This window comes from Ictidomys tridecemlineatus, chromosome 14 (assembly GCF_052094955.1).
Source record: "Ictidomys tridecemlineatus isolate mIctTri1 chromosome 14, mIctTri1.hap1, whole genome shotgun sequence".
NCBI lineage: Eukaryota > Metazoa > Chordata > Mammalia > Rodentia > Sciuridae > Ictidomys > Ictidomys tridecemlineatus.
Window position 1 is genome coordinate 50,764,386 of NC_135490.1, and position 27,319 is coordinate 50,791,704.

General features: G+C 34.4%; 1 protein-coding gene across 1 annotated transcript in view; it reads left to right on the forward strand.

Annotated features, from left to right (window-relative positions):
- LOC144370385 (transport and Golgi organization protein 1 homolog) overlaps positions 1-15,911 on the forward strand; it is an 83,275-nt gene extending 67,364 nt beyond the window's left edge. Inside the window, exons 10-27 of the mRNA XM_078031134.1 lie at positions 222-310; positions 551-628; positions 716-826; positions 1,891-1,962; positions 2,142-2,246; positions 2,890-3,012; positions 3,111-3,216; positions 4,224-4,279; positions 4,368-4,458; positions 4,630-4,768; positions 9,482-9,583; positions 10,448-10,508; positions 10,624-10,659; positions 10,735-10,802; positions 10,922-11,022; positions 12,290-12,366; positions 13,946-14,096; positions 15,105-15,911. Coding sequence (XP_077887260.1) covers positions 222-310; positions 551-628; positions 716-826; positions 1,891-1,962; positions 2,142-2,246; positions 2,890-3,012; positions 3,111-3,216; positions 4,224-4,279; positions 4,368-4,458; positions 4,630-4,768; positions 9,482-9,583; positions 10,448-10,508; positions 10,624-10,659; positions 10,735-10,802; positions 10,922-11,022; positions 12,290-12,366; positions 13,946-14,096; positions 15,105-15,382 — 1,844 coding nt within the window. The 3' untranslated portion in view covers positions 15,383-15,911. The remainder of the gene's footprint in view (positions 1-221; positions 311-550; positions 629-715; positions 827-1,890; positions 1,963-2,141; positions 2,247-2,889; positions 3,013-3,110; positions 3,217-4,223; positions 4,280-4,367; positions 4,459-4,629; positions 4,769-9,481; positions 9,584-10,447; positions 10,509-10,623; positions 10,660-10,734; positions 10,803-10,921; positions 11,023-12,289; positions 12,367-13,945; positions 14,097-15,104) is intronic.
- Positions 15,912-27,319: the final 11,408 nt, after the last annotated feature.

Sequence of the window (27,319 nt, forward strand, 5' to 3'; positions counted from 1 at the left end):
CACTGCACCCAGCAAAATATCATTGTTCTTATATTTTTCTAAAATTCTAATAATTTTTATACTCTTATTGCTAATAAGCATAGATTGCTTTTTAAAAGCAGAATAGTTATGCTAAGAAGTATTTCCTCATAGTACCATATAACATGTCTTTGCTTTTAGTAGATTGAGTAATTGAATTTCATTTAGTGATTGTAATAATCTTGTGTATTTCCCCCTTTTAGTCAATGAACAGCAAATTTCCAAAAAGGTGAACAATTTCATGAAAGAAAATGAAGAACTAATGCAGAAATTGTCAAATTATGAACAGAAGGTATAATTATTTTTTTCTTTCTTTCTCCCTTGGTTCTAGCTTGAATCATTTCTACCTGTTTTAATTTAAAAATCATATTTTAAAATTTTTGTTTCATTATTTCCTACAAATCATCCAAATTCTAAACAGTCATATGTATTAAGTACTGCTTTCTTCTGGAAAGGGTCACTTGTCTGGAAGTAACTTGTATGGTAGCACTATAATTTGTGTATCTTAATTCTGAATGCTTTATTTACATAGATGAAGGAATCAAAGAAACAGGTTCAAGAGACCATGAAACAAAATATGATTCTTTCTGATGAAGCAACTAATTATAAGGTAAAAATCCCTTCTTTGGGGGGAATTACATTCTAAACTCAAAAGTAAATGTAATGAGTGAGTAATCTTGACACCTTTTTTTTCCAGGATAAAATGAAGCTTCTTGAAAAAGCTAAAGAACTTCTGGATGAGGGAGCTAAAAGTCTTCATGTTATGTTAGAATCTGAGAGAGAACAGAAAGCTAAGAATCAGGACTTGGTAAGAGTTTTGCTGCTAAGTATTACTGCAATTTGGCTTTTGAAATATTTTGTAAAATTGGTTAAGTTGAACTTAGTCCAGCTGTTAACTAAAGTAAGATTAGGAGTCAAGGAAGTTGAACCCACTTCTGCCCATTTTGTGGAACTTTTAAGTACTGATACAACAACTTAAAAAATTTTTACTTACATATTTCATTTTCAATTTCTATAAGTTTCTGTAATTACATAAAAGTTGCAAAAGATGGTAGAGAGTGTGTTCTGAAATATCCTACCCCCAAGTAAGCTTGATCACCTAGCTGAGGTAGTATTTATCAGATTTCTCCACTGTAAAAATTCTTTCCAATCCTTTTCATATTGTATTCTTTGGAAGTTACCATGCACAGCCCACAGTTAAAGTATGAAGAGTTACAAGCTCAGGATGCAGCTCATGGTAGAGCACTTGCCTAGCATGCATGAGGCCCAGGATTCAATCCCAGGCATTGCAAACAAAGATTGCAGATTTATGTCCACTTCCTTAAGGAGCAAGTATCTTTATAATTTTTTTGGAATTCTTCTGTATGTGAGATTAGTCTATTCTTCCTTAAATTTTATCATTTTTTACTTATGATAAGAAAATTTTAAAAATGATCTTGGGAAATTTTTTTCTCTATCACTAGAAAAAAATACTAATTTGAACTGGTTTACTTGAAACAGTAATTAATTAGTTAATTTTCTATGCTTTAAAACATTTTATTTACTTATTGCATTATGATTTTCTATACTTTGAACTTTTTTTCTGGTTATCTCATAAACAGTAAGGTTGTGGATGCCATGAAATATTTATGACTTCATTTTCCCTTATCTCTTTCAGTTTTTGATTTTTTGCTTAGTCCAAAGCTGGATCCCCTGCATTTACCTGAAATGTAATGGGATGGCTTGACAAAAATTTTGTTGTGTTTATCTTTTTTAGTATATATATGTATGTGTACGTACACACACACACACACACACACACACACACACACACATATCAGTATTTCTACTGAAATCCTAATGCATATTTTGTGTTCTGTTTTTACCTGGCAGATAATGGAAAATAAGAAATCTATAGAGAAGCTTAAAGATGTCATTTCAGTAAATACTTCTGAACTTTCAGAGGTAAAGCTGCCAACTATTGCTAACAGATATTAGTACTACATCTTAGTTTTGTTGCGGACCAAAAATTTGAGGTGTGCTAAAATGTGCAAAAAATGAGAACTATATGATGTCTTGTTTGGGAAAGTATAACTTTGTTTCTTCTTTGGAATTAATTCACTAACTGTAGTGTTTTTCATTAGCTTCAAATTCTCCTTACTGAAGCTAAGCTTCGTGAAGAGAAGGTGAAGTTGAAATGCTGTCAGCTTCAGAAAGAAAATACCATGCTTAAGAAGGAGAAAGAGCAGGTAAAGAAAATTTGATGTCATACATAATGTAAACTAGAGAAGTGAATATCATTATCTTGTATCTTTCTTGGATCTGTTTCTGAGGTAAGGAATTTTCATGTAGGACCTTTTCTAGATATGCAAAGTTTAAACAATGCTCCCCAAATTGAGTGCATATATATGGTCTCCATCTGTTTTGGATTTTTGGATTATTGCTTTTCTTATCAAATGTCAATCAGTTATTAACTTGCATAGCCTCAAAGAAACTTTTTAAACCAGAAAATTAAGTATTTTATGATCCTCTTTTGAATAGTTACTGATTCACCGGCCAAGGGAAGATTACATGATAAGGAATCTAAATTTAGGAGACAGTCATATGTGCCCAGCCATTCCTGCTGGAGATAAATTATTTGAATTGGCAGCAATTTTCTGGGGAATGCAATAAACAGGCTCAACTTCCTGATAGCTCTGATGTTCTTACTGCAGCTGTGAGAGTTGGGGCCACTCTGCCCTCTTCCTTAACCAAGGTCTCAACCCCCTCGATTGAGGCAGGCCACCGAGGAGTATGGCTCTCTATTTCTTTGTCTAAGTCTTGTAGTCCTGATATATCCAGTGCAGAAACCCCTCCCTAACCCATAGGAATTCATGTGTTTTGACTTTTCAGTTGCAGCAGGAAGTAAAAGACTGGAGTGCATCACACGCTGAGCTCAGTGAACAAATGAAATCATTTGAGAAGACCCAGAAAGATTTACAAGTAACTCTTAGTCAAAAAGATGATACTATTAAAGTAAGTTTATACTCCAAATACATGTTTCATCTCATGAATTCTCCTGAAATCTTCTGAATTAAAATCGAGAGTCTTCCAACCTTTTGCTTCTTTTCTAGGCTTTGACTAATCACATCACACAGTTGAATCGGTTTCAATGTGAATCTGAATCTGAGGATCAAAGTCGAGATGAGTCAGATGAATTAACCAATGGAGAGTTAGCAGGTAAGATCAGTCTCAGGGAGGTTGAATCCTTTTTTGCTTTCCTGTCTTTAATTAAGTATACAGATGCCACTTTTCAGCTGGCTTAATTTCTTCTTAAGCTTCAGGGTTGTAGACACATATCACTGGATCTATAGATATGTCTGTTGCATTGGCAGAGGTGGGTTGTTGGGGTATAATGTAGCAATAGGCATGTGAAGAACACTGACTTTTTCTATCCTATTGAAAACTAGTAAGTACACTGCAGCTACAATAGTCATATCCTATACCTCTAAGTATTGAACATTGTACAGTAAGAGAAATTTATTTCTTAACTTATGCAGATGATACTTGATTTTGATACTCATCATCTCTATGGCTCTGTGGTTTTAAGGTCCACAGTCAGTCCGGAGGCAGTTGGAACCATAAACTAAGGCTGTGAGAACAGAGGCTAGAGACTATCAGAAAGCTAGAGAGGGAGTGTAACAGTGTTTACTGATGAGGAAAATATTTCCAGATGTTTTCTCCCAAGTTGGATATTGCTTACATAGCAAGTATTTCAAACCACACCTGGTAGTAGATTCAGGGAGAAAATAGAGGATTGAATCTTTCTAAACAAGACACTTATTGCCCAGGTGAAGATAGATCTGAGAGAGAAGAAAAGCTTTTTATCTTACAAGAATAGCATAGATAACATTTTAGTTGTGCAAACTAGAAATTCACCTTTTTTTTTAAGACAGACACAGTACTTTTATTTATTTTTATGCTGAGGATCAAACTCAGTGCCTCACACATGCTAGGTGAGCACTCTACCACTGAGCCACAACCCCAGTCTGAAATTCACCTCTCTCTCTTTTTTTTTTAAATCTAAGCTTGCAATTCTCTTAAAAGTCATTAGTCTAATCAGTATAATTATTTAATTGATTTTTTTCTTCCAGTGTTTGAACACAATCATTCTTTAGTTTAGGGAAGTTAGGAGAATATAGAGTTAAAAGTAAGGAAAGAAAAAGCTAAAGTCTTTTGTTTTTTAGGTGATCGGAACGAGAAGATCAAAGATCAAATTAAGCAGATGATGGATGTCTCTCAGGTATAGTTCTTTGTAAGAGTCCCATAGTACCTGTGAATTCTTCCTGTGCCTCACTTTTAAGAATACCTCTCTTTTCTGCAATTTTTAGACAAAAACTACAATATCAGTAGTTGAAGACGATCTAAAACTTTTACAACTTAAGCTAAGAGCCTCAATGTCCACAAAATGTAATCTAGAAGGTGGGTTCTTCTTGAGAAGAAATTGCCATGTTGGAAAGACTTAAAAATTTATTGGAAAGATAAAGAATGGCTTCTTGCTTTCATGCTTTTTACTTTTCTTGGCACTACTCCCTCAAACAAGTTCTTAAGTCCTTGTACACATATAGAGATAAGCTGTTTTATCCTTTACAGACCAAATAAAGAAATTAGAAAGTGACTGCAATTCACTGCGGTCTTCTAAAGTTGGACTGGAAGAGGAATGCAAAACTCTTAGGCAGAAAGTGGAGATTTTAAATGAACTCTACCAGCAAAATGAGATAGCACTAAAAAAGTAAGATTTCCATTGTTTGTTATTGTTATCATTGTGTGAACTAACAGATAATTTTATCTAGTAGAGATTTGTCTTTTTTCCTTTGTGTTTTGTTTCCTATAAGTTGCATTTTTCTTTCCATCATCAGTCTTAAGAGTCCTGAGGTAGTTGGAACCATAAACTAAGGCTGTGAGGACATCGTAATCAATTGTCAAATTCATATGAAGGCAAGAAGTGGTAAACTGGTATTAACAGTCACTGATGTGGAAATACCTCTCAAAGATCTAGACCCTTTCTATGATCCCACTATTTATTTTAATTTCCTTTCATTGTGATCAGTTATGTAATTCTAATATTTTGAACTTGTATCTCTAACTCTGGACCTTTAAAAATACTGAGTGTTTTGGAATGACATGTTTTAGTAGAATAAAAACTTCAAAAAGGAATAATATTTACTTATTGATGGTACAAGTTTTGGACTTGAGTATCTCAGATGTTCACACTAAAAATTGAACTGTGGCAAGGATTTTAGGAGTTACGATTACAGAAGTACTTGTTTGTAGTATATATTTATATATTAATCTTCTCAGTGTGGAGCTAGTTATTTTTTGGAAGTTCATTTGAAGTTTTTAATCCACAAAAATACTTGAATTCTCTAAAAATAGTTTTTTTGTGTCAGATTTTATTTGTTTGCACCTGATTTATTAACAAGATATATATATATATATATATATATATATATATATATATACAGACCTTCTTATAGACCTAACTATTTTTAGGTATTTTGACTTCTGTTGCCTAATTAATGCATTAAATATTGAAACCTTTCCATTAACTTTTCTAAAATTCTGTGATCTCCAAGCGACCTTTTTAGAATCTCAAATTTTTGTTCAGGCCAGTTCTAAATGCCTGGCCTGTTTCAAAGAAACATTTCTCATTTTATCACTTTTTTTTTCAAAAGAACACTTGTTTTCTCTGTCCCTACTAGTAATATGAATGACCTAAATGGCAATTAATTTTCTTTGTAATGCAGTTAAATTGTAGCACTATTTTCCTCAACTCCTCCAAAATTAATTCAGTCATCATCTGTGGTTTGTACTCTTTTTTTCTCATCCCCAGGTACTATGTTAGTTCATGCCTGTGTCATATTTTCTGTTTCTAACCTAGGTCATCTGTCTTCATTCTCCATTATTTATATTTTTATATAATTTATTTCAAATTCTTAGTAATTTTCTCTATAGCCGCTTGAGTGGACTTTCTAAAATATAAGTCTGTACATGTCAATATGTGCCTGTGGTTTATGAAGAATTTGCTTTCTATTTGATGACCTGTTCTTTTTTTCTTCCTTGTATCTTTTTAATAGTTTAAATATTTTTAATTATTTTCCTCATCACCTGTATAAGCTTGATGTAATCATAAATTATAATGGAATTATAATTATATAATTATAATTATAATTTTATTCATCTTCTCATAATTTAAAGGCCTTGGTATATATTCTGGATTTAATAAAAACCTGACATAGATTAATAGGCTTATTACTTGTTTTTATGGGCTTTAAGTAGCTCCTGAATCAGATAACTGTTGTGGTATCGTATGTTAGTACTTCATATACTTTGAACTCCACAAGACATTCATTCAATTTATACACATATTTAAAGTTTCTGTAGTTCTGCATTCTACACTGTTGGTTTCTTATTTGAAATTATTTTCATTCTATTTGAACATTGTCCTTTAATGATAGATTTGATTAGTGTATCAAAGTAGTACAAGGATAAACAGAGAATAGTATTTTATCCACTAAATATTGCTACCTTTATAGTCTGTATTAGGTTGACATGAACTTCATGATTAGAGTTAAAACCAGTTTCCATTTTTAAAGGATATTTCTTTTGGCTACTGAATTTTGACTGTTACTTAGTTTTAGCAATTTGAAAATATCCAATTAATTACCATCTGTTTTAATTTTTTTTCTTTAAAGAGTCCATTATCATTGTTGTTTGGTCTTATCTCCCTCCCCTAGTTCCTGTAGTCATTTCTCTCTTTTTTTAACAGTTGTATTGGGAAGTACCTAGGTGTAGTTTTCCCCACCCCACCCACTTTTTCCTCTTGCAGTTATGTTGCTTGGGACCATTAAACATTTCTTGAATTTTCGAGTCTTTTTCTAAATGTTGATTTTACCTCATTCTCTCTTCTGATTATAATAATGCATATTAGAATTTGATTTCCCCTGCCTCCTACATTCTGGATTTACTTCTTCTGGATATTTTCTTCTGACCTGTCTTAAAAGCGGTAGGATTTATTTTACTTCCCAAATCTGATGTTAAAATCATTCATTGAGTTTAGGATTTTAAAAAGTTCAGGGTTTAAAATATTATTTTAGTTGTAGATGGACATAATATTTTATTTTATTTTTTATAGGATTTTTTTAAGAGAGAGAGAAAGATAATTTTAATATTTATTTTTTAGTTTTTGGCGGACACAACATCTTTGTTTGTATGTGGTGCTGAGGATTGAACCCGGGCTGCACACATGCCAGACGAGTGCCTTACTGCTTGAGCCACATCCCCAGCCCGACACAATATTTTATTTATTTTATGTGGTGTTGAGGACTGATCCCAGTGCCCCACACATGTGGGGCACGTGCTTCACCACTGAGCCACAACCCCAGTCCTATTTCAGTACTACAGCTCAAACCCAGGACCTTGAGCCATGTGCTCTACTATTGAGCTACCTCCCCAGACTCCTTGCTCTTTCTCATAAGGGACTAGTGTCTTACTGCTTTCCAAGCTATCTTTAATCTCATCATTCTGCCTCTGCCTCCAAGTATCTTCGACTGTATGTAGGTCACCACACCCAACTATTTCTTGGTTTTATAGTTTCTAATCCTTTGACAAAATTCATAATCTTTTTTTTCCTCTTTTGTGGTGCTGGGGTTTGAACTCAGAGCCTTGTGCATGCAAGGCAGCACTCTACCAACTAAACTATATTCCCAGACCTGAAATTCATAATCTTGACTTTACTTTTTTGACTATATAAAGCACAGTGATTTTAAAACATGTGCGGTTAACCCCATTAGGTGGTTTCCTTTTCTGTGGGATTTTTTCTCACAGAATTTTGTCTTATGGAGTGCCTGGTCAGTTTTGATTGGCTAACATTGTTGTGATAATTATACATGAAATTTGAGGACTAAGATGAAGTTATCTTCTTATAGAAAAGTGTTGAGGTTACTTGAGTAAGATTGTCACTTCAAACTTAGTCAGCAATTAAGATAATTCAAAAATGACTTGTCTTTTCAATGTTTCAGTATTGTTCCTTTTGGATTTTTTGCCTGTTCATCACTTAAGTGTGCAGTACTTTCTAATCTAAACTCAAAGGCTAGGGCTTTTATTAAGGGTCCCTTTATTTGTAGCCCCAAACACTTCTTTTTTCCTCTAAGCCCAGGAATTTGATGAAGGCTTAGTTCAGACTCATTATATCTTTGTGTTATCTTCAATATGTGGGTAAACCTAGGAGAAAAGTACCTTAAAGTGCCAGCTTTACTTGTAATTCTGAGATTCCTTTTTCTAATGGATCTTGGACACATACATATATCTTCACTGCCTTTTTAGCTTGTATCCTTTCAAACACAATTTTATATTCTTATAAAGATGTTTTGATTGTTCTTAGTGCTCTCAGACTAACTCTTTGGTAATTGGAAACAAAATTCTCTCTGTCCTTCAAGATTCAGTTTTCTCCATATTCCTTCTTAAGCCAGTGGGGAAAATTATTATATTCCTTTAGGCGTCATTTATACCTGAAACAGTGAGCTCTTTTATTCTTTAGCATCTTACAAGGTAACTAGTATATTATAGCCACTCATAAAATACTTGCTGAAGAATTAAATGAGAAGCTATATAAGAATATATAATCCCCTTTTTCTATTTGGTATCAATAATCCTTTTTTACTATAGTTCTTCTGATTTATGGAAAATTAAGTTTCAAGTTAATTATCTTTTGAATTGGAACTATGGCTAAAGTAGTACAAGGATAGCAGAAAATAGTATTTTTAAAATCATTAAATGTGGCTACCTTTATCTCAGTAGATGAACATCTTGAGTTTCATGATCAGAGTTAAAACTTGTCAGTAGATAATACTCTGATCGTGGGTCAGTTTGGCTTCTTTTTCTGGTTGACAGACATTATCAAAACTCAGATTTGTCTTTTTGCTTAATTGCAATTCTTTTGAAATATATATCTAAAGTGTGAAAAATGTTCTGTGGCTAATTGCATAGCTAAAAGACATATTCTAGAAGATTTTTTCTTTGATTGACTATATCTTTATTATGGTACCAGTCTTGGATTGAGAAAAGAGTTCCTCCATGACAAAGATATACTTAGTGTCCTACCCATGGCAGAAACGAGAAAAGAATTATCCCTTGCTTTATCCTAATATGTTTAATTATGTTAGGTTTATCAGTCCTGATCTTCCACATTGAAGTAAAGTGAGTTTTTATTATCTTACACACAGGAGACTTGCCCTTGGGGCACATGTTGTTTTCACATTTATTTTATTTACTGGTAAATAGAGAATTAAGAGGAAAAATTAGAAAATGTAAGTGATTTGCCAGAGTTTGATTTACGAAATTGCAGGTTTGAATTCCTATTTTATGTGCCTAAGCATTTTATAGAATTGTGGGAAGTGATATTCACAGAGAGAAACTTTTGATTTGATAACTGGCTTTATTTTAGGAAAGTGAGCCAAGAAGAATATGAGAGACTAGAAAAAGAGCAGCAGCTGTCAGCTGCAGATGAAAAGGTGGTTTCCGCTGTACAGGAAGTTAAAAATTACAAGTGAGTTCAGTTTCTAAAGGAGGGTGTCAATGTCTAATAAACTAGTGGTGGCTTTCTTTTTTAATCTTTTTTTACATTATGTAGATAGAAGAAAATAGCATGGAAGTATAAATAACGAGAGGATATGAATACATTCAATTCACACAGGAGAAAAAATAAATTTCAACTTTACAAATGAAAAATGTTAACAAAAATTTACTTATACCCAATGGGCAAGACCATAGGGAACTTGGTCAATGCAAACAGTTCTGGGGGTTTTTTATGTTGTAGTAATTCTTTAAGAAATCAGTTTGCTGTGTGATGTATCAAGACCCACAAAAGTGTGGCATTTGATAGACCTTGGAAATCTTTTATGGATATAATTTGAAAAAAAGAAAAAAAGTTTTAAGGAGGAAGATATTTCTAGCAGAATTACTTGAGAACACACTGATGAACAGTTAAGGAAATTATAATTTATCATTCAGAATCTCTAGCAATTAAATGATAAAGAAGTTATTAGTATTGGGTCTTTATTTTATTTTATTTATTTATTTATTTATTTTTGGTGCTTTACTACTAAGCTACATCCTTAGACCTTTTTTTTTTTTTTTACTTTGAGACAGGGTCTCAGTTGCATAGGTTCCCACTTAATTGCTGAGACTGACCTCGAACTTGTGATCCTCCTGCCTCAGCTTCCTAATCATTGGGATTACTGGCATGTGGCATTGCACCTGGCCTGTAGTATTAGTTTTGATCACACTGGATTCATATAACTATAGAAATGTTTTTCTTATGTATGATAAAGTCTTTAAAAGTATAGCTGATGGAATAAAGGGAAAATGGTCAGAAATGTTTCAAATGTTATTCAATTGTTGTAATTCTTAGGCGGAGAATTGAAGAGATGGAAGAAGCATTACAGAAAACCAAGCACTCATTTAAAAACCAGGTAGTAATTAATACTGTCCTGTAGTTGCAGAATTTCTTGATATCTAATACAGACAATTATAGGCTATTATAATGAGTCCCTAAAAACATATTTTTTAATGTATTGTCTTTTTCAGATTGCTATGCATGAGAAGAAAGCTCATGATAATTGGGTAAGATTTTTCCCCCTTTTCTTTATTTTGTGCATAGCCTACTGCTACTGAATTTGAATATTTTCTCTTTAATAGCTCAAAGCTCGTTCTGCAGAAAGAGCTATAGCTGAAGAGAAAAGGGAAGTTGCTAATTTGAGACAGAAGTATGTGATTTTGGTATCTTCCTATATGTTTTATAGTGTTTTAAGGTTATGCTAGATATTATCTATGAAGGAATAGATTGCTGTTTCATAATTCAGTCCATTCTTTCTCAATATTCAAGACTATTGGAAATGACCCAAAAGATCGCAGTGCGTCAAGATGAACCCGGGATTGTAAAACCTATGCTGGGAAGACCAGATTTACAAAATCCTCCTCAGAGAGGTAGGGGGCACTTTGTAAAAGGAGCTATTTTATTTCTTGGTGCAGAATGTATGTAAATTACTTTTTATTTCTGTGTGTAATGGTTATGAAATAATCTGAATGATTTGCTAAAGCAGGAGGTGAGGGTTGGTGTCAGGGAGAAGGCTGCCTTAAAGTAGTAAGGTCTTTAGGTCCACTGAGCCATAATGGCTCTTTTGGTCCATCCCCCATGAGTGGTGGAGAATGTTCCCCTCCACTGACAGCAGAGCCAGCTGGGAGACCTCCTTCTGCTACTCTTAATCAAAAAGATATGCCTAGAAACGGATTTGGTGAGCATTCACATGTTGCTTTATAGTAAACTGCTTCAAGGTTTTTTTTTCCCCTTTTGAATATTCTAATGAAAACATTGAATTTGGGCCTGTACAATATATAGAAGATAGTTTCTTACTTTATCTTAGTGAATGTTTTCTGGAAAATCTGTTCTAGAATAGAAAACATTTTTTTTTTCCCCTGGAGGTCCCTGTATTGTTTTTTTCTTTTAAATTTTACACTGCGAAGTGTAAACCTTTATCTTTAAATTAAATCTCTATGGTGTTCCTTTCCCAAATATTATAAAAGTAGCCTTAAACTTTATGTAGCATTCATATTTCCAACATGAAATACTGAATCTTATTTCAAATTCTAAATAGGACTGTAGTCTTGGTAAGATTGGAAGTCAGGTTATACAGACTAAAGAAAAGCCAGCCTACACATACTTTAAGTCTATAGCTTAAAGTTTAGGACCAGTACTTATTAATCTCCTGTTCTATCAACCCAAGGCAGTTCTTTATTTTACTTAAGTCTCTTCATAAATTGTGATTTATGTATTGGGCAACCCATTTAAAAATATTTTTAATTGTAGATGGACATGATATCTTTATTTATTTTTTAAATGTGTGCTGAGAATCAAACCCAGTGCCTCACACATGCTAGGCAAACACTCTACAACTGAGCTATGACACCAACCCCTGGGCAACCCATTTTTCATGTTGCTTTCTAGTTATTGTTGAACCCTGACCTGTCCACCAGTGGTTTATTTCTTCTAAAAAATACATACAAGGGCTCTGATCTTTCTTTCCCAAGGTCAATGGATGGACCTTTACCTCGTACTGGTCTTCTGAGGCATCTGGGAAACCCGTTGCCTCTGGTAAAGGGACCAAGTAATTTCAAAGAATCTGTAATTGTGGATGGAGGATTTTTATTCTTTTCATGTTAGAATAGTCTGAATCCATTCTTTGATCTCTAACAGACTCAGGATGTGGTCCAGCTCACATGAACAGCAGCTCCAGAAGTTCTTCTCCAGCTAAGGTGACGAATGAGGGCAAGGTAAGTTCTGTAGTTACTGTGAATCATGTGGTCATGCAGGAACATGTAGCTTTCCTACAGTACTTGCTCTTTGCTTTATCCTTCTTTGTGTTCTATTTGTACTATCCCATTTGTTTTTTAAAAAGCAAACTGTTCCCCAAGAACCTGAGACCCCCTCAGTCTCCACCCTTACTTCTTTGACTGAGCATCCAGTTGGAGTAAGTACTTAGAGGTTGAGAACTGAATTGGGTTTTATTCTGTGCATTTATGGGAAGGATATTCAGAGCATGACACTGATCTTGTTTGCTTTAAACTGCATGCAATATTGAGCTTACTTTTCTCTTTAACTTGGGAATGTTGCTTAAGTGTGTACAACTATAATGAACTACAGAATGTGAAAAGTTATCACTCTAACTTTATATGGTGTTTTGTGTTGAATGTTCTAAGGCAAAGTAAATTCATTATAAATTATATAATTCATCATTTTTATTTTTGTTTGGAAGAATGTTATTTAAGAATTCCTCCATTTGTGCAAACCCTATTTTGAGTGATTTGAATTAGATTGGTATCAGATTTTCTGTGAAACAATGATCATCTGAAATGACCTCTTGAGCCACTCCCAAGAAATGGTCTCATTTGTTCACATAAGTGTATTCTCTTGTAACTGTGTTGCTATTATATCTAGTAGGTCTTCTGCAGCTCTATAATAAAATAAATTTTTAATTGTTTAGTTTCAAACCTACTACTCATAGGAAATGATAAATCAATATCTCAAATGGTGTACAGTAAATGAAAGTAAATATTAAAGGCTTGTCTTCCTAATTTGTGTATATAGCACTGTGATGGAAAATACTTCTCAAGTTCCAGTGTATATATATTCCAGGAATATACATCTCTGGAGAAATCTAAGGGCAGCTTAGATAAGACCCCAAACCCCTTTGTAGTAGAAGATTTAAAAGAGAGCAAAGACCCATTGTTAGAGAGGAATAGAGGTGGGAAAAGCATGGCTTGGAGGCAAACCTGGGATTGAGTTCTTTAATATGCAGTGTGGCCTTCAACAAATTATGATATCCCGTTTGCTTTTGTTCCCTCTTATTTAAAACAAGACAGTCTACTTAAAGATCTCAGAGGTTGAATAATATATGAAAGACTTACTGAAGATATAGTAGAATAGTAGCTATTATTACATGAGTAGAGAATGGATTTTTCATTTTATTCTGTTCATTCTTATTATGGAAGTAATGAGCTATTGTGATGAAAGGGAAGTGATGGGGATGGGGGGACTCCCTTTGAAATAGATTGTAGTGAATACAGCATGACATACTGGTCAGAAATCACCTCTGTTAATAACCCCTGCCAGTCCTCTTGCCTTTCCCTTTCCTGTGCAGATATAATCAGTAACAAACTGCTCCCTTTTGTGGCATCCTTCCAACTTCTGTAAGCTGTCAGTGGGAATACACAGGAGGGGTGGGTAGAGTTTTGTTGCACTGATGGTGTTCTCTGGACAGGTTTTGGGTTTTAGCTTTTATAGGTATTGGTACTTTTTCTTAATACATAGGAATTTTAAAACTTTTAACTGCTTTCAAATCTTAAATTGCAGGTTCATATGGCTATGAAAGGGCCCCCTCCTTTCTCAGGGGTACCCTTCATGGGACCCCCGATGGGACGGCCTCCACCACCTCCCATTTGGTATGGACCGCCACTTCAGCTCGGTGGGCCTTTTGGGCCTCGGCCAATTCCTCCACCATTTGGTATGATGATCTGAACAGTAGTGATTGACTTATAAATCACATTCATCTTCCACTTCTATTGCTTGCTAAAACAGTTGGTTGCTATCTCGGGTCTTAACAATGAAAGGATAAAGCTGAGTACATTTTAACTTTTCCTCCAGTTTTCTGGGACATATGGGACACTACATAATCTTATACTGAGATAGGCAATAGCTATCTCTCATAGACAAGGATAAGGGGCTATATACAGAAAAGCCAGAAATATTACTTCTGCAGATGTTTGTTGAAAATCTGTTGATATGCACTGCAATAGATGGAAAGGTGGATGAGACGCATGCCATAACTTAAAATTTTGTCACAGATATGAAAATCCTATAACATAAAGTTTGTAATCACCCATAATGGAAGCATAAGCAGTAGGTTATAGAATATAGAAAAGGAAAAGTCAAACCCTCCTTACCTTGAAAAAAGTCAGAGGGAAGTGTTAAAGAGGATTTAACAGTTACCTAATAAATGTTCCTGGTTTAATTAGGTGGCTGTGGAAGGCCTTTTCCAGGAGGGCATGCATGCACCTTGATTCTGATGGCATGTGTAAAGTCCATGCTGAAATACTTCATGAATTTTTAATGGATACAGTAATAGATAGTGAGATTTTCTTTTATCAAAATTTCTTTGATGTAGTAAAGTTCTTATTTCATAATCTATCATCTTGTCATGGTAATACTTCCAAATATAAATGGAGCTCTTGTGAGATAGAAATAATTCTGCAATTATATAGTAGGGAAAGAAAAAAGACAAGCCTGGAGCTAGGTAGAGCCATGTTAAATCCTTAATATGTTGCTTCATGGCTGGTTGGTCAAAGGCTATAACCTAAACTTGTTCCATCTCAGTTTGCCTCATCTGGCAAGTCAGGATGTTCACCAGCTGATGTTCTAGGCTTGGGAGAAATTAAAGACTATATTAACATACTTGAAATCACCCTAGTTCAGAAAATTCTGGTATTTACATAACTTCCTTTTTATTTTCCAGGTCCTGGTATGCGTCCACCAATAGGCTTCAGAGAATATGCACCAGGTGTTACACCTGGAAAATGGGATTTGCCTTTTGACCCTCGTGATTTTTTTCCAGGACCTGCACCAGCACCATTTAGACCTTTAGGCTCATTTGGCCCAAGAGAGTACTTCATTCCTGGTGCCCCATTACCACCTCCAACTCATGGTCCCCAAGACTATGGGCCACCACCTGCTGCAAAAGACTTAATGCCTTCAGGCTTTAAAGATGAAACTCCACCTAATTCTCAAGAGTAGTGAGGGCTGTTCACAGGCCTTAAAAACAGGGCCCATAAAATTAACCTCTGACACTTAATCAGAGTTAAAGGATTATTGGCTTCAAAATATAAAAGTTTATTTTAAATGGTTTATGTTTTCAGAATGAAGCTGCCTTGGTGCAGTATACATTTTGAGCCAAAATATTTTCCCCCTAAGTATCCCCCACTTAAGCTAGAGTATCCTTCCAATTTAAAAATGTGCAATAAGGAATACCTTTGTTTTAGTTAATGTAGCATATACAATTGCTAAATGATTTAGAATGTCATAATTATGGACATTTCCTGTGGAAATGCTTTAAGAACATGTATTTCCATTATACTATTATTAGTGTATTCCAGTTGATAACAGAGAAATGGTGTTTTATAAGCTTGATTTTTTTTTTCTCTTTCAATATCTGGTCGCAGAGACTGTTGGGCTAAAAATGTTTACTCAAAGATCATAAACATCATTTTCCTTCTTGCTGAAGTTCTTTGTTGTAATAGTTCATAAAAATTGTTTATTAATATTTCCCAAGTGTCTGTTGATTCATTGGATCGTCATGAGATTTTGTGCCATTGGGGAAGCATGTAAACGCACTCTCAGAACTGAAGATAGTGACTTGGCAGCATATTCCCTGTTGCTCACTGTTAAGGAGGCTGGACCTTGGTCAACTGTGGACTTCTACAGAGGATTTCTTTTACTTGTGAGAAGTCTTGTGGCTCTATTTTTGTAGCACATTCATGTACTTTTTTCTAACCACTGTCCATGTGAGAATGCTTTTCTGAGAATGAGTTTACATTAGTAGCAAGAGCTACTGCTTTTGCCATTATTGCATTGTAACAGTAAAATATAAGGTGGTATGTTGTGTCTATAAAAAATATGGAAATTTCTTTTTAAAAATGTACACAACACACTCTTCTCTTTCCCATACCTTCCCACTGATTTTCAAGGAATATGATAAAAAAATTAGAAAAGTATAATCCTCTAAGAATGAATGAAACTCCAAGGCTTATAATGTCTTTACTCAGCAACTACGGGCTGAATTAAATTCTTTTTTTTTGATAGATACTCAAACATATTTTATTTAAAAAACAATTAAAGCAAGTCCTGGATCTGTAACTCCTGTCTTTAAAACAATGTTTCTAAGAACTAGCTCTCCAGAACTGTAATTTTAATTACGGCAATTTTAACAGTACATTTTAAGAGGTTTAAGATTTAAATAAAATTATAAAAGCCTGATACTTTTGTTTACTGCTAGACCATATTCTTCCATTCTTTTAAATTCTAGAAAGTAATAGGATTGTTGAAACCTAGAACATAACATATCATTGTTTTTTTATGTCCCCTAAGTATTCTCAAAATAGGGGCAAAAGCTTCAGTGTGAAACAAAATCTCTGTGAAACAAAATCTCTAAACTACTGAAGATAACTCAGAATAAAAATGAATTCTTCCTAAAGGACTCGAATTCTATCTACATAACCTCCATTTAATATTAGAAGCAGCAGCTGTGTGTAAGAGGAAAACCATATAATAGCTTATGCCATTTTTAACCATGTAAAATAAAATTTAAGTCACAAACACATTTTGAATGTATCTTTCAACCTCTACAGGACACAAGGCAATGCTGAAGTTACTTAACTTCTAATTTTAAAATAGCATTTAAATAAAGGTGATGTCAGCTAGGAAGATAGATTTTCAAGAAAAGGCAGATTTATTATTTTATTCAAAGCAACAGTAGTTTTCCCTCTAAAGCCTTTTTTGTATTTATTCTATTAGTAAGTTATAATGCGTTCTACGTAGTTTATCTGAGCAGTTCTGAACCCACCCATAGTTGCCTCTCCTTACATCCATCTGATTGATTGTACCACTTCTGTAGCAAAGCCCAAGGTAGCTGCCCATATACAGGTTGTGTAGAGAATACTGTCCCTTGATTCAAGTATACTTTTGTATCTCAAAAGTTTTAGAAGTCCTCTCCAGCAAGTTGTGTTTGAATTTAGTTACTAAAATCATTTCATTTGTGAAGCAGTAGTGTTTCAACCTGAAAGTATTAATGCTATAGTTGTAATTATTGTCCAGTAACTCATCTCCTCCCACACTAGAAAGTAAATTTAAACAACTAATTTGTGAGATACAGATTGCTTTGTGTTAACTGCTTCAAGATAAAATCACCTTTTTTGGGGGGGGGGAGGTTTGGTCATTCAGGTCTGAATTAAAGCTAAGCTGATGACAATGTTCAATTTAAGTTTGTTTAATGCTGATGAAAGACATTCATACAAAGCATCCTCTTTTTTTTTTCATATAACCCCATTCTTTGGTGGAAGCTGGGGTTGTGGCTCAGTGGTAGAGTACTTGCCTAGCACAGGCAAGGCCCTGGGTTTAATCCTCAGCACCACATAAATAAATAGAGGTTAAAAAAAGCATTCTTATGTGAAGGATGCTAAATGCTTCTTCATATAAATTATCACTTTGAGGGGCTGGGGTTGCATGTGAGGCACTGGGTTTGATCCTCAGCACCACATATAAATATAAAGGTACTGTGTCCATCTACAACCAAAAAAAACGTTTGTTTTTTTTTAAATTATCACTTTGATATACATGTTTTATAGTATGAGAGAACAGAAAGAACAATGTATCCGTTTTGCTACATTTTAATAGCAGATTTTAAGGGAGCAACATCAAACATCAGTAACATCAAACAAAAAGGTACTGAGTACTCCACAGGGTACAGACTGCTGCCAAGCACCTTGGAAAGTTTACATGACATGGAGAAGATGAGGCCCTTCTCTTGAGAAGTTTACAGTCTGGAAATTTTGACTACTCAGAGTTTCAGTTGAGTGAACATTTTATTAAGGCAAATTCTTCATTTCCTAGAACTACTGTAGACTGAACTATTTTTGCACTTGTGAAATTAACCCAATCCAGATGAAAGAAAAGACTAAATTTGGTTGATAATTCTTTCAGGCTCATATAGTTTTATGAGTCTAGTAAACAAAACTGACCTAACAGACAACTGAAAAATTAAAGACTAGATCTCTTGAAGTGCAAGGGCTAAAACAACTGTTATTTGTTTTAAAAAGCAAACGGATGGTATGATTAGGGTTTACACTAGTTTAAAAATAGGCCAAGTATTGCATTCCCTTCATGCATTGTTCACTTAAAATAGTGAATATTAAAATACGTGGGTTCTACATGTAACCCAAAAAAAAGCTCCTCACAAATCTTTATGTTCTGTGTATCAAATATGCACCTTGTGTACTATGAAAGTTTTATTTATGTCTCATCAAGTTAAAAGTAATGTAAATAGTGAAATTATAATAGGCTAATGACCTGCATATTTTTATATGAATGTCAATATATGTAAATAGGAAATAAATGGCAGTCATATCTACCTATATTAAAAAAAATAAAATATCTTTCCAGATTTTTCATACTTGCTGAAGTCTGGCTTGGCACAAATCAGGAGCCACTTGTCAAAAAGAAACTAACTTTATTTTTAGAACTACAAACCCCAAACAAAACAGCTCCTCAGGGAAAAAACCCTCAGAGCCCAACTGCCACCACCGGCTTCCACAAGCCTCTCACCCCCACACCAGCCTCTCAGCCTCCCACAATCCTCCTGCTCTTGAGGCCGATTGGCTGGGTTGCGTGGGCAGAGCCAAAGAAGTCACCCAATGAGCAGCTCCGTGGAGGAGCCAATCAGCTAGATGTTGCTGGGGCCGCTGTGAGCCAATCATCAGCTGGCAGTCTGACGGGCAGGGAAACAGCCCAATGAACATCACCGCAGAGGAGCCAATCAGCTAGATGTTGCTGGGGCCACTGTGAGCCAATCATCAGCTGGCAGTCTGAAGCTTGCTGGCAGCTGGAAGTTTGCTGGGGCCCCTTTGGCTGTGGCTCTCAACACATACTCATCACTTTATAAAGACAAGGTATGCAGGTTTTAAGGTTTCACAATCAGTTGTCAGAAAAACAGCAGTTGTTCCTAAAGTATCTCATTAGCATCTGACTCAATTTTTTAGATGACATGATTTAGAAGACGTAAACCCACCCCAAAATTTGTAATTATTCTGAGATGGTTTTAATGTTAACCCTAGAATCATTAATGTTAACCCTAGAAACAATAGCAATGTGATGTAGAACAACTAATCAACATGACTAAAAATGTGCTCACTTTCAGAAAAACAATCTGGTCATCTGGAAAAAAAAAATCACAGCTACAATCTGGGGAACACTCCCATATAGGATATTGATCTGATCAAGGCACACTATTTCTAAGTAGAACTATCAGATGAGGGTGAATTTAGGCCAGCTCTAAGGAACAGCCTATAAGACAGACCATAACTAATCCAATTTCCTTTCAAAGCAATCTGGTACTATCCTACCCACTTCAATTCAAAAGTTTGAAGTTAATTCAAATCAAAAGACCATATTGGAGCAAAAGTGAGCAAATGTGTAAATCCTAGCACATTCTTATTGCTGTATTAAGTTTGAAGATGAGCATACCTACCACAGCAGTATTGTTCCAGGAAGCAGGGTAGGAACAGTGGTAAATTAGGAAACAGACTATTAATTGCACAATTAATAGGAAAGTAAAAACAAGTTTCAAAATCTACAATAAACCTGTATCCAAAGGAGTCATAACAATGAGGTGCTGGACTTTAGTTCTGTGGTACAGCTTTGCAATGGACTCACTGGCCTATAGGTACGGCTCACTTCCTGCCTCCTGAAGGATGAATATGCTACACAGAGCTATGATGGTTTCTACTGAGTGGTAAAATTCACAGAAATTAGACATTACTCATGTCAGAATCATTCCTTGTGCAAAGTTTGATGTAGATGAAGATAAAGTGGTTTCTTGGTCAATAACTGCAATTTCTTTTAAAGTCAGTGGGTTTCTTGTATCTGTAACCACAATAGATTTTAAATACTTTGATGATTGATCTACTCCAATGTTACATTCTCGATAAGAGGGACTAAGAAGAAACATGAACTAGTAACCATTAGAACAGTATGAATCCTATATGTATATCACTTACAGTTCTATTACAGTTGGCCCAGGTTTAATCTCATTCATCTCCATGAAAGCAAAACATTTGGTGCTGGTAAACCTTTTTGTAAGCTTATAGTGTTTGAATTCAAAGAAGATAGCTGCACCTAAGGAATTAAAACAAACAACATAAGCCAGAGACCACACATTTCTTATGTGTCACCAGAAGCCTATGATTTTACAAAGTAACGTGTCAAACAGTCTGATGACACAACTGTTGATAACTCACTGTGGCTGTCACTCCAAGCTCTGGTACTAGCATGTCTGAGTGACATTTCTCCATATCATTTAATTCTACAAAGTACAAGAAAATTGTATAGCAAGAATGTAAGTTATGTACACAGGTAGAATCATAAACTACCAAAGAATATAAAATATTAAATACCACAAGAAAAACAGAAGTTACTTAAGTATCAGCAGTACCTATAAAAATGGTTTCAATAAGCACCTATATTAGATAGAATAGAAATTTAAGAGTTCCTTTAAAAAAATTTCTACCTTATAGCATTTCTCTCCCTCCTGAAACAACCACGCCCAGATTGTCCTTTCCATATTCTTACAAACTAACTGCCAGTTATACTATCTTTTTACCCAATGCATCTTATTGAAAGAAAAAAAATAATTTAACTGTTAGAAAGTAATCATTAGGTTCCTAAAAGGACTTAAGGTAATTATTAGGGAACCTGCTTCCTTAACTCTGTATTATGAGAAAAACTTCCCTATCAAATAATATATTTAACCACATTATTACACAACTAGATAATGCAACTGCTAATTCTCATATTTTAAAAAAATTGATTTGACTTTAAGTCAATATTCATAACTATGTGACATAAGATCTTGTGTTAAGTACACTATGAACACAAACCCAGATAAGTACTGTGTCCTTAAGAAGTCAGTAACTGATAATTACAAACCTTTGGTTAATTTTTCAATATGCTTCTGGAGCTCAATGTCCACATTAAAATGAACATATGTATCTTCTTTTCTTGAAGCCACAGGAGTATCTTGCACAGGAGTTAAATCTATGCCACTCAGATCTGGAGAAAAGTTTCTGCTTATGAGCATTCACATATACAGACGGAAAATATAGAAACTGCAAAGGTTACAGTTCCTAAAGAGGCATGGAAAGAGCTGAGAGGAGATTCTCAGGTTAAGAGATTCCTATTTGGTGTGAGCAAGTATGTGACAGTTGTTGAAGTTCATGGGGTATGTGGAGAGAAATGAATATAGACTGGATAGGAGACCTCATGAAGGGGACAAGGAAGCCTTTACATGGCCAAGTGGACAAAACTTGATCTTCATAGTGAAGTGGTAAAAAGAACAAACATGTTTTTCTTAGGGAATAGCCCACTATATTTTTCTATGCAAAAAAAAAAAAAAATCTGGAGTATTTAATTTGCCACAATGGAGCTCTGCCACCAATTTCTAATTTGATCAAGTATGACTTATTTAGAAAAGCCTTTAAACCTAACCTTATCATAATTTCCCTGTTAAGAACCAAAAATGGATGAGAACAGCCAACAAAAACCCTTTTGTTAATGAATAATTTTTCATATATATTATCTAAATTCTGGTTATACTGTTTAAAACATACCCTGAATTTACAACAACCAGATGGTACGTTATATATAGTTTTAATTTTCTGGTTTTTAAAATCTCAGTTTAGTCAAATGCAACATGGACTCATTTAATAACTCCTCAGTGTTTATGTGTTATTCATTTATGTGTCTCAAAAAGCTCAAAAACAATTTAGTACATTTAATAATTAAAAAATATTTACATAAAAATATTTCAGTTTAACATATGCAAAGGTAATTTAACATTTACAACATCATTAAATATTTTTGTGTTTTAAGTATACTTTCTGAATGAGTATGCAGTTTTACAAATGGCCTATCAAACAATGTAAATATTTTCCAGTATACTATATATTTGATAACTGGTAACATCGGAATTTAAAAGTGTACCAGTATTAGTGCTGTGGATTCTGTTCTTTAAATAAATGTTTTTCTTTGTGGTCAATTGATAAAAGTTCCTCCATTTAATTTCAGCACCAATCTGTTCCTTTGGTGCAAAACTATAGATTAAAATAAGCCGTTTGTACTAACTATAGTTATTTCTGTAAAATGGTATAATTTGTTCCTTAATCACATCATCATCCCACGGGATTGCTTTCAGGGCATGGGTGTTATGGACGCACCCTACTTCCCTGTCCCCTGATTTTCATCTGCCTCTGTAGGACTCACCTAAGTAGATACCTCAGTAGCACAGGAAGAAGAAGGGGTTGAAGCAGGAGAGATGGGAAAATAGGACATGGGGCTTTGTGGAGAGAAATGAATATAGACTGGGTAGGAGAAGGTGAGGGGTGCTATTGTTAATCTACATCCTGAAGGCTGTAGCTGCTTTTAAGGACAATGTGTATGTTTAGTCTGCACATTAGATGGAATCTAAAGAGCAAAAATCTATACAAACTCAAAAGCAAAAGTGAGTGTATAAGTAGGAAATATTTTTTGTAAGTCTTTCGAACTATGTTCTGTTATGATCTCTTCTAGGATTTTGCCTCATTATAGAATGCATTAAAGTAAGTTGTCACATATACAAGATCATCCCCTGTCAAAAACTTTGTCCCATATGAGAAAAAACATAATGCAATTTGCCAGTTATTTACCCTTTACACTAACTGTAATATAGGGATCGATGCACTGTCCAGCGTCTTTCAGACCAATTTTCTCAATCCTGATAGTGAGTAATGTCATTCCCGGTTCTGATGGCAACCTTGGTAATAAAGTACCTGGCAACAGAGAAACCTCAATAAAAGTTAGCTCCACCAATAATGCAGAGTAAATACTTTGACAAACAGAAGATATAGCCTACCTCTTAGGAACTAGCTAGGCATTATGTATTTTTATTTCCAAAATTCATGAACATCTGATGTTATACATTTTTAGAAAAATATTTAAATTTACACATAATATATCTGCATTTCCCAACCATACAATCACCTTTAAGCAGAAATAATAATTTCTATAATAATAGTATATAGTATGTATAATAAAAGTATGTTAAAAACATCACTTGAGGAAGCCCAATGATACCTAATAGTATAATATGCTCACATAATATTTATATTCAATATGTACTTCTATATTATATTCAGCATCTTAATATGAAGTGGTAGAACAAAGACAAGAAAAGCTTTTAAAATACTTGTTATACTGTTCTAAAGTCTGAGACATTTAATATCACAGTTGATCAATACATTCTTCTCTTTAGTTACTCCTAATAAAGAAAATAATTTACAATTTGATATTTATGTTTTAATTTAACTATATAGTCTAACTTCTATTCTTCATTCTATTTTGTATGATTTATTCCCTCAGAAATTAGTACTATACAGACTGACATATAAAATGGCCATTTGTATAACTGAACATTTTTTCCAAAACCAACTAAAATTTTTAAAACTAAAACCCACCCAGAACAACATGACAACATTCACCCACCAAGAACATATGAAGGAAGAAATCAACTGTTCAGTATGTTCCCTTTTTTGAAACTACCAATAGAGAACAGATGCAAATAAGCTGATTTTAATCAAGTATGTATACAGAACCTCAAAATACACTTAACAAAAGATTTTGGTTGATGTTTTTCAAGTTTCTATTCAACAATGTGTTATGCTACTTTTAATGATGAGTTATTTGAAATACATGAAGTAATCAACACACTACATTTGAAAATACACATTTGATTGATGGCAAATGTGGCTTGAGGAAATTTTGGGAGGTGATGGGAATGTTCTGAACTTGTATAGTGATGGCAGATGCAAAACTCTATAGAGCTGTCAAAAATCGATGAATTTTATACTTACAGAAGGGAAATGTTATGAAATGCAAATTGTACCTCAACAGTGCTGTTAAAAATGTATTACTTTCTAATTTAAACAAATATGAAGACAATACAGACAAATGCAATAATAGGAAGGCCTGGAGGCTGCATTCCACTGTTGCATTAACAAACCTAAATGGGATCAGGCTGATATCATTAAATATATACATAATACCTTTTATGCATCTTCTTTGATTGACAAATGAGGGTACTTTTAGAAGAGGGGCTTGTACCTGGACATCTGGGATGAACTTCAGAAAGTTAAGAAACACTTCTGAAATTTTATGAAAAATGTGAATATGTATACATTTATATTTATATATATACATACATATTCATATGTATGTATATCATATATGAATTTTTCTGCAGAAAAGTTCATTCTATTATGTAGTACATGGCTGTATAAATATGCTACAGTTTATGTACACATTCTTGTGTTGATAGACATTTGAATTACTTCAAGTGTTTGGATATAGTTAACAGGCTATTATAAATACTCTTCTAACATCTTCTAGTGCCCATAAGCACCCATTTCTGAAACAGGGGAATCACTAAGTCACCTGGCATGTTACCTCCATACCTACTATGTAATGACAATCCATTTCCCAAGGTGGTTGTGCCAACTTTTATTCCTAGCCCAAGTGCAGTAGTGTTCCCATTGCTCCACATCCTCACTAGGTACTGTTTTCTCAGATTCTTCATGTTAGCCAATTTTGGTATAAAGAGATCAATCATTTTAATTTGCATTCCTCTGAAGATTAATAAGGTTGAGCACCTTTTAGAATAAATCAAATGTATGATTTCCTCTTTTCTGAAGTGTGTTCAATTATTTTGCTCGATTTTCTATTGAGATGTCTATCTTATTGAGCTGTAGGAGGTCTCTATTATTTTGCTGGACAAATGTTTTACAAATAGCTTCTTAGTAGTTTTCCTTTATAAAGACTTTTTGTTGAAGTAGAGCATATACATTTTAAAATGCACAAATTGTTAGTACAGTTTGCTGAACTTCCACAAAGTGAATACACCTGTATAACTAGTATCAGATCTAGGAAAGATATGATCAGCCTCCTGGGAGTGTCCTTCCCCCCACCCTATCCAATTCACTCTTCCAAAAGATAGCAACCATTGCTAACTTCTAACACCAAGTGTTAGTTTTGAATGTTAAGAATGACTTTTCTCTGCCATGGTGTCTTCTGATTATGATAAATACTTACTGCTAGTAATATTCAAATTTCTTAATATCTTCCTTTACAATCAGTGCTTTTTATGTCATATTTAAGAAAACTTACCCCACTCCAAAATCATAAAGGTATTATCTTGAAAGCATAGTTTTGCCATTCACACTTAATTCTATATGTCACATAGAATTATTGACTACGGTGTATAGTAGGAGCTTTAATTTTATTCAATTTCACATAAATACTCAATTGTCTCAGCACTACTCATTAAAAAGACTGACATTTTCCACCACTGATCTGCAGTCCCACCTCAATCATAAATCATGTGGCAATCACTTTCTGAGTTTTCTATTCTGTCTTACCGGACTGTTTATCCTCTTACCACTAATACAGTATCTTAATTCTACAGCTGTATAAAAGGTCCAGGAACTGCAATAAAAATTCAGATGAGTTTCAGAAAGAGTCTATCTTATAAACTGCTTCTTCTAATTTATGAACTAGTATATATCTTTACATTTTAAAAATCATAACAATTATTTAATAGAATTTTATTTGACCTAAAAGCCTTCAGAAATAAAGACCTACAGATCCAGGGAAAACTCCTGTTTTTTTGTTTATGTTCCATGAAGAATGTATGGCCATGTAGAAATGACTGGAAAAGGGGGTGTGAGCTAATGGTAAAAGGCTGCCAGGGTCCCAGCAAGCCCTGTCTGGTCAGATTCTTCTTGGCCTCTCTGTATAGCTTTCTTTCCTTCTGGACCTAAGGCAGGTCCTGTCTGGAATGAGGGTTTGTAAGGGAGGGGTAAGGGAGGGTAGGGGGACAGTAAGGGAATAGCAGGGAGGGAAGGAAAGAGAAAGAGAAAGAGAGAGAGAGAGCACTTTCTAGGTTTTATGACTGGATTTGGGAGAGAAGGGTGAATGGACAGGAGGGCAGGAGGAGAGCAGAGGCTTTGCTGCTGAGGTTGCTTTTGGGATTCCAATCTCCTTCAGTTAGAAGTTCTCAGCAGGCCAAAACCTCACCCTTTGGGCTATCATATTCTGATCTGACCCTGCCCACCTTCCCCCTCTCTCTCTCCCTCCTCCTCCCTTTCTCCTTTTAAGAAGGGAATGTGTAGATCTTTCCATCTTCTAAGATCTTCTTTGATTTCTCTCTTTAGGGTTCTGTAGTTTTCATTGTATAGATCTTTGACTTCTTTCATTGATTCTCAAGTATCATTTTTTTTGAGGTTATTGTGAATGGAGTAGTTTTCCTCATTTCCTTCTCAGAGGCTTTGTCACTGATATACAGAAATGCCTTTGATTTATGGGTATTGATTTATATCCTGCTCCTTTGCTGAATTCATTTACTATTTCTGGAAAGATCGACCTTGCTCTTGGATAGGCAGAATTAATATTATCAAAATGACCATACTACCAAAAGTGCTATATAGATTTAATGCAATTCCAATCAAAATCTCAATGGCATTCCTCATAGAAATAGAAAAAGCAATCATGAAATTCATCTGGAAAAATAAGAGACCAAGAATAGCTAAAGAAATCCTTAGCAGGAAGAGTGAAGCAGGGAGTATTGCTATATGAGACCTTAAACTATACTACACAGAAATAGTAACAAAAACAGCATGGTTTCAGCACTAAAACAGACTGGTAGGCCAATGGTACAGAATAGAGGACACAGAGACTAACCCACAAAATTACAATCATCTTATTTTAGACAAAGGTGCCAAAAACATGCACTGGAGAAAAGATAGCATTTTCAACAAATGGTGCTGGGAAAACTGGAAATCCATATGCAACAAAATGAAATTAAACTCATAACTCTCA